The sequence below is a fragment of the Danio rerio genome, chromosome 24 (genome assembly GCF_052040795.2).
Source record: "Danio rerio strain M-AB ecotype USA chromosome 24, GRCz13ab, whole genome shotgun sequence".
NCBI lineage: Eukaryota > Metazoa > Chordata > Actinopteri > Cypriniformes > Danionidae > Danio > Danio rerio.
The window spans coordinates 25,001,390-25,009,714 of NC_141044.1; the positions used below are offsets into that span (position 1 = coordinate 25,001,390).

Sequence of the window (8,325 nt, forward strand, 5' to 3'; positions counted from 1 at the left end):
TGAGGGCTGGAAGCACAGTCTTACTTAAATTTAAAGCAACAGTTGCTAAAATGACACAATTAAGATCAAGTCCTAAAAGGGGCAGTTTCAAAGAGCTACAAAACCTTATTTGTGAGGTATTTTGAACTAAAACTTCAAATACACAGTTTAGAAACATCGGAGACTTATTATATTGTAAAAAGGGGCATAATAGGCTCTCTTAAATTATGTTATAGAAGTATAAATATATTTTCCCAGAGATGGGAAAAAAAACGTGCTGGATAAGTTGGCGGTTCATTCCGCAGGGATGACCCCGGATTAATAAAGGGACTAAGCCGAAAAGAAAATGAATGAAGTATAAATATATGCAACAGATAAAGTTTTTTGTAGTAATTAGAATCATCTAAACACTGTTAACTGTCTAGGTTACTTAGCTTACGTTTGAATCTAGAATATTGATATTCCCATCAAAACACAGTTTGCTGGTATACAGAGGCTTTATTAATCTAAAACAGTTTGAAATATGCTTTTAAAAAAGGCACAGGAGATCTAGACAATTGTTTTACTCGACAAACAGCAGCTTTATCTAAAAGGTCAAATGGCACAGCGTTGTGGTAAACATGTAAAAGAAAATATTTTGTCCTTTCACAATATTGTCCACCATTTCCATAATTCTCGTCACAAGACCAAACCATAAGAGAGTGTTTGGCAAAAGAAAACAGGAGAGGGTGGTGGGGTCTCACACCATGGTGGTGAGTTTGTCTATGAGGTCATCGATGGTGTAGACGATGAGTTTGATGTCATCTTTTTCGGTCATGTGGTGTTGGCCGTGGCGTCGCAGGATGATGTCCACGTCAGGGCTCAGTACTCGCTCAGCCACTTGCATAGAGATGTGCCAGGGCACGTCCTCATCCTTCAGACCGTGAATGAGGCGCACAGGACAGGTGATGGGGATCGGGCTTTGTAGGATGCAGTGGTTTTCCGCTTCTTGCAGGAAGTCCATAGTGACAGTATAAATGCCCTCCTGGTTACTTTTCGTAGGGATAGTCCAAATTCCCTTGTCCTCGCACTCTTTTCTCACCTGTATGAAAGATTTCAACTTGCTGACCGATTTCTGAATTTTAATATTCGAACATGCAAGACAAGTTATGAAGCATTTATAGCATCAATATTTTTATGTTTATTTTATGTGAATTTTTTATTAAATAGGACACATTCTACTATACAGAAAAGGTTTAAAGCAACAATATTAGTATTATTTTTTAAGAAATATATTATTCTGTAATCATATGTATATTAAGTTTAAATATACATGTTTAAAACAATAGAAACATGTCAATTGAATTTATAAAAACTAACATTTGATAAAATTCAAAATTGCAGTTTAAATAGTTATAAACTGAATAATATACGCACACTTTAATTTCTGAATATCAAAAATATCATACTAACGTGAAAATTAATGCAATAAGTCAGATTATCTCACCTCTATAGGAAGTGCCTTAAATGCTGTAACAAAATGATCTGCTGCTGTGGAAATGCCCACTAAGGCTTTTGTCTTCTCTGGGTGAGCAATGGCAGCCAAAAGCATCAGCCAGCCACCCATACTGGAGCCCACCAGGATCTAGGAGACAATCAACTACAGTACATAAAGGGACAGCTCACCTGAACACAGCACTGAAAAAGATTGTTAGTTGTAACTGCGGTCTTTGGTGACTCATAAAATATCAGTCAGTGGCAATCATTATACTTTGAGAGTCAAAAACAGCCTAAACAGGCAAAACTTAATTAATACCCTTGGCTTCTGATTTACATTGAGAATTTGTGAAGCAAAATATGTATTAAAAGGTAATAATTATGTATATGATGTTCAGTTTCCTGCACAGACTGACACATGTTTTTTTTTTTTGTACTTTTAGAGTACTGGTTCTAAAGGTCATTTATTTGAATCACCAAAGACCATGGTATCAGTTTCAAATAGTCATTAGTTTTCCACTTATGAAATAAGCAGCCTACCTCATGAATGACCTAAGGGTTAGTACTTTAAAAGCTAATTGTAATTTCTGGATGAACTGCCACTTTTAACTAACAACAGCGTTCAATGCCATAATCAAAAATGTTAGTGACATCTAGTGGTCATTCTTTAAAATTAATCAAGAATAGAGGATCAACATTAAACAGGATTATTTCAAATTAAGTACATAAACATATAACAACACAAAATCTTTCAAAAATTCAAAAGCTGTCCATTTGTCGCCTGGTTCTTCTTTTTATTTGGTGTCTGTGCTGTTTAGTAGGTAACGGAAAGTCTTTGTAACTTTACCTGAGGACCTTCAGCAAGTTCATCTAACATAAACAGAACGTCTTTCTTCCAAGTTCCAATCGTGCCTTCAGAAAATACACCCTCTGAAGCACCATGCCCAGAGTAATCGAACCTGTGAATCCACATAAAATGAACTGAGATTGGTGTGAACTTTCACATAGAGAATTTCAGCACTATTTAAATGCATACTGATGAGTTACTTAAGTTGTAAAACTTTCATTATAATAGCTAATTTAATCTATTACAAATTACTACCTATTATGGGCATCATTAAAGATAAAAAATGCAACTGCTAAAAAGATTAAATATTTAAAGCCAACATAAAATGTAAATCAACTTTTTTCCCCACCGGATTCAGCTCCATACCTAAATGTATGTTTTTATTATTGTATAAGTTTTGTTTACTAATAGAAATGAATTTTGAATGAATAACTTAGTAATGTTTTAACCCAAATATATGTAACGTTAAATCAAAATATTAATCAAAATATTAAATCATCATTATTGGACCTTCCAATGAAAACGTTTCTTTATTAAATGATGCCCACTAGTGGTCAAAAGTTTGGAATAATTAAGTATGTTTTATGTTTTTAAAAGCCTCTAATGGTCACCAAAGTGCCAAGTTTTTGGTAAAAACAGAATCCTAAACGTTATCAATAAAGCATATTAGTATGATTTCTGAAATATCAGTAGACTAGAATAATAATGCTGAAATTTTGCCTTTGCCCTTATAAAAAATAAATAAACAATAAAAATAAACTACAACACTAGAAGAATATCTTATAACAGCATAATTTAACAATTCGTCGCCCTGGAATTATAATTTTCTATCTGCATTCTAAATGATTTTGAGATATTGAGCTTCAAAGTTTTTGCATTCCATATAGCAAGCAATATGTGTGTAACAGTTCTCTTGACATGACAGAGACCCTCTTTGATTTGCAAATTTGGGTTAAAAAAATAAAATAAGTAAATAAATAAAAATCGGCAAATGCAGATAGAATATTCTAATTCTAAAAACTAATTTTCTGCTTGGAATTATAAGGTTCTATCTGGCAGATCAATATTGAGCATTCATTTTCAAGTAATACAACCAGTCTGCTTATTAATTTAGTTAAAAAAAAAAAAATTGGTGTACCAATATGCTGATGATCAAGAAAGTTAAATCTTTGCTTTCTTTAACATTTAATGTTTTAAGATGAATATTTTTTCTAGTTCAAAATAAGCAAACTTATTATGCAATAAGGCTGTGCTAAATATTTTGTCCAATGCAGATGTTATTTTTATGGAATTAATATGGTTATATTTATTGAATTATATGCTTTACACAAATTATTCAAATATATTCCCCATGAATTAAATGAGGTGTTTGCCCTTCATGGCTTAATATCAAATTTAATGACTTAAAAAGAAAAGAATGAGCAAATGAGTTTAATAGCCTATATATACACACAAATAAAAAAAAAATTAACATTTAATACATTACATTTTTTAATAACTGTTTCTTTTTCAACAAATGTAAAATTTTATATTTCATCTCAATAATAAAAAAATGCTCCTAAATCAACTCATTTGCACATCTTTTCAGTATCAGGTTTCTTCTAAATTTTTTGTGGTGCAGCATTATTTAGTCAAATCTGATTTTGTGTTTCTTTCTGGTCCTTCCCGCGGTCAACAGAACAGTCTGGAAAAAGGACAAAGTAAGCTGATTCTGATTGCTCCTCGTGCCTTTATTTGAAATGCAGATTGGCTTACAGAAAAAAAACTTATAGAGCCAAGCTTGAGTTTGACTTTGTAGATTAAACCTTTTTTATTTTTTAAATAAAGTCTTAAAATGTAAACAACTTATAAAAAGCATCACATAATAAAGAAGTAGTCTTTTAATAAGAATATGTCAATAACTGAATTTTGAAAAAAATGTCAGATAAAAAATATATATAATTCAAAGATGACGAATTGTCAATTATTTAGCAACTGACTTGATTTAACAATAAAAGATTAAAGACTTGTGCTTGATATGCATTGTACAATTCCAGATTGTTCCAAAAGAAGGACAATGGTGAAACAACTGTAGCCATTTGGTTGTAGCTCCTGAATGCTCCTTGCATTACATGGTGAGAAAGCTTTAAAAAAAGCTGTAATTACAGTTTTGCGACCAAAGACGCCAAAGCCTATAAAATGTTCTAGCCGTGTCAAATTACCGCCTTTTTTCTCTACTGTATGTCTACTGACTACCTAATGAAAAGCAACATGAATTGTCACGCTGCTGAATGTCACATGCTGCTAGAATGTAAATACCACAAAGCCAAATGAAGGTCTGTAACCAAGGCCTACCATAACCAGTCAATTCATTTAAATAGAAATTCGTCTCGCTCTATTAGTTTAGCACTAGCACGTGCCGATGATGACATTTGATTCCTTCCAGCTAACTTATGTTGAAGCCTAAAACTCAATGGGTGCCATTATCATAGTCCAGAGTGTGATTAGTAATGATCTTGTAAGATTAAGTAAATTAAAAAAGAAAATCTGATTTTCTGTACAAAAAGCTCATGATTACTTTAACAAATTTGCTCAATTATTTAGTGGCATAGAAATAGCCCAGATTCTGGAATCATTTAACGTAAGATCGGATCATTCTAAAGCAGTGATTTTTGTTTATTTACTCTCAGATTTTTAAACCTCGTCGTTGCACATAGATACATGAATATGACACAAACCTCAGGTAGGCATGACCCAATGACTTGCAGAACTCCTCCAGGGCTTCTGCCTTCGGGCCGCTCATGTTGGATCCATAACCAGGAAGGAACACAACACCAGGACTCTTTCCCTTCACTCTGCGGTACGCCAGCTTTGGAAGATCTGGCCGTGATATGTACTGTACTGTAGATTTTTGTCTAACTCCTGGAGATAAACATAACAGCATGTCAGCTGGGCTTTCCCCCTGCATTTTGTTTTAAACTTGTGGTATTATTCAAAAATCTGTAAGTTTTTCCTACACTCTCAAAAATAAAGGTACGAGAGCTGTCACTGGGTTGGTACCTTTTCAAAGGGTAGGCACTTGAAACTAAAGTGTCCTTCTTAATACCTTAAGGGTACATATTAGTACCTAAAAAGTGCAAATATGTACCATTTAATTTTTTTGGTACTAATATATACCTTTGAGGTACCGTTATGGACCTTTTAAGTACAATGGTGTACCGTTTGAAAAGGGACCACCCCAGTGACAGCAATCATACCTTTATTTTTGAGAGTGTAGAACTACAGTAAAAAAGTAACATTGTACAATACTAGATAGCTGTACTGACATGAACTATTTTTCGTCGTAAAATGCAACAACCTACGATAGCAAAACTAAAGCTGTAAAAATTAAAGCAAAAAAATTAACAGAACAATACTAAAAATGATCAGAAATCATGTTAATATGCTGATTTATGCAATAAATAAAACAGTTGTGACACTTAAAATTCTTGTGACAGAGTCTATATTTGTTTAGAACAGGGGTGCCCAAACTTTTTTTTTGTGGTAACGGGGCAAAAACCAAACTTGATTGAGAGCTGTGGGCCAAAAGTAAACATACCAAACTATATTACATTAAGTTTTCATGAGTGATTTCCTCATTTATTTGCTAAGTTTAAATTACATTAGCTAATGCAGAATATTTATAAAAAAATTATAATAAACTTATAACAGTAAAAACATTAACAACCAACACAATGGAGTGAAATGCTGAATACACTAAGCTGCACCTGCCTTTAACTTGATTTGCCCACCGATGTCTTGTGCATTGGCTGATATCGGTCTAGTGACAGTATTTACATTTTAAACAGTCAGATTAATTTACAAAACAAACAAATGCTACATATACAAAATTTTGAAATGACGATTTCTGTCAAAGATAATCATCCATTTTCCCTCTGTTCTCAAATGGGATGGTGAGCCAAATCAAATAGCAAAAGCCAACTTTGGACCGAAGGCCCTAGTTTCATTTCAACCACATTTTACATTTAATTTATTGTGTTTGAATAAAAGAAGTGCTCACTGAGGTACAGTTTGCAGAGGCGGACTTGACCAATAAGCAAGGCAAGCAGCTGCTTAGGGGCCCGAGTTTGACCAATGCCAAGCAGCTCATATTAACCATCCTATAGCTCTTATATCATTTGTAGTAAAATATGTCTATAACTCTTTAAGATTTTAGTGTTATAACTTCTTTTCTAAACCGTGGGCCCCCATGAATAGTGGTACGTTCCCTCTCTTACTGCACATGCAAATATTAAAATCTAATCACAAGTATGGCTACATGTGAGCTTGTTTTTTCTTTGCGAATTTACTGTATTTATTTTTACATTAAGAAGGTTTCACTTAAAATATATTTTTAACATGTAGTTCATTTACAAAGTAAAATCATTAATCTATAAAGAAAAAAATATCTGTAGAGAAAGAGAGTGTATTTTGAGAATGTTAGGGCCCCCAAATCACTAAGTCCACCCCTGGTTGTTTGTATATTCCCATATAATTGGACATTTTCCTTAATAATAAAATCTCAGAAAAGCCGTCTTTGACAATTCTAAATAGGGAAATCATATTAGCAGCCAACGATTGTTCACAGTCGATTAAATGATGTAATGTTGTTTTGAAGTCATCATAGTCATCATTTCAGCCTCAACATTCAAAGTAGCGTGGTAAACTATATAAATACCGTGTTACAAGTTGTCACTGCTCAAAAAAATAAACGAATGTGCTCATATAAAACCAACTTTAACGTTACCTCAATGTTGTGCTTTGGTTTCTTGGCTTTTTAACTTTAAACAGCAACATGTGTCGACTCAATTTTACTCTTAACTGAGTCGAAAACATTACATGACGTAAAAAGGACTTAAAACACGTGTAAACAATTATAGAAACTATCTTTTCCGCAATTATATCTACAGTTTTAAGCAAAACTGTGCAATGTTAATCAGTCCCCTCAGGCGTCTTCATGCCACACCCCCTTATTTTGGCTAGTTTTAATTAATGGTGGCTTCCTCAATAGTTGGCCACAAGTATACATGAACTGACCCTGAAAAGCCTTGAACCCGACAGTGCCAACAGCTCCATTGCCCGAGTTGTGTAAAAGTCCTCTCCAGCAATGCTTGAGCACCACCGCTGCCATGCTGTTTCACCACCCACCTCAGAAATAACGCGAGAGTACGCGGGGTTGCCAAGTTATGAAACGCTTATGAAATCCCCCATTGAGGGAGTTTTGTCATGTTGCCAAATACTTGCCATTTACTATTTTTAACCCTCATTTTCTTTGCGTAACACAGAGATAAGAGATAAGAGAAGACAAGACGTAGAAAGTTATTCTAAAAGAGTAATATTAAATTCTAAAGTATAATATAAGGATAATAATTTAGCAGCTACAAAACGCATCAGAAGGGTCTGGCTGAAAGATGTCAGTTAATCGGTTTTTAGTGATAAAATTGAGTTACAACCCTGTTTAAAAGAGATTCTGAAATTGTTATAATGGTTACCACTATTAATGACATTTTAAAACGTGTCCTGGATGCCTTATTTAATACCTTAATTAAATAAAGAAACCAGAATTCGCCCCCATTGGCTATATATTTGTAATCTAGAGTTTTGTTCAGGACCTTTTTTATTTGTCCAAGGAATGATTAGATTAATACTTTGCCACACAAGGTCTCTTGATGGGTTCTGCAAATGTCCCCTTCAGTGAAGAAAATTAATGAAATACAGTTTTATTAATAAAATAAATCCCGGAAAAAAAGAACAATTACAACAAAACAAAATCCTTCAACATTAAACATTACAATTTAATGAGGGGGTTATTTCTCATTTCATCAGTCAAAACTTTGAGTTTTTTTTAAGGTCACCATATTGCATTGTAGCTAAAATGTTATGAATTTCATTTTTCTTTTTAGGCCTGGAAATCAAAAACTTGAGGACACATTTATGTTTCTGAAGATTACTGAAGTACATTTATAAAAAAAACATTAATTTATTTCATTTCGGCTTAGTCCCTT

The 8,325-nt window shown here is 33.3% G+C and overlaps 3 protein-coding genes across 4 annotated transcripts in view; 1 reads left to right on the top strand and 2 right to left on the bottom strand.

Annotated features, from left to right (window-relative positions):
* ropn1l (rhophilin associated tail protein 1-like) overlaps positions 1 to 8,325 on the top strand; it is a 193,175-nt gene that overhangs the window by 96,239 nt on the left and 88,611 nt on the right. The gene's annotated exons all lie outside the window — the stretch shown is intronic.
* tagln3b (transgelin 3b) overlaps positions 1 to 8,325 on the bottom strand; it is a 66,399-nt gene that overhangs the window by 9,503 nt on the left and 48,571 nt on the right. The window lies entirely within an intron of this gene.
* On the bottom strand, positions 458 to 7,492 carry abhd10b (abhydrolase domain containing 10, depalmitoylase b). 2 transcript variants are annotated; one of them, NM_001386473.1, is given in 5 exon segments: positions 458 to 1,060; positions 1,466 to 1,603; positions 2,303 to 2,414; positions 5,020 to 5,203; positions 7,358 to 7,492. In NM_001386473.1, coding segments are annotated over 5 exon segments (870 nt in total). In that variant the 5' UTR covers positions 7,452 to 7,492; the 3' UTR covers positions 458 to 718.

Excerpts from the sequence above, each read along its gene's own strand:
- abhd10b (XM_087308557.1), bottom strand. The coding sequence starts at position 5,084 with ATGAGCGGCCCGAAGGCAGAAGCCCTGGAGGAGTTCTGCAAGTCATTG. Across the intron at positions 2,415-5,019 it reads TTGGGTCATGCCTACCTGAG|GTTCGATTACTCTGGGCATG; the intron begins GTTTGTGTCATA and ends GTGGATTCACAG. Across the intron at positions 1,061-1,465 it reads TTAAGGCACTTCCTATAGAG|GTGAGAAAAGAGTGCGAGGA; the intron begins GTGAGATAATCT and ends TCTTTCATACAG.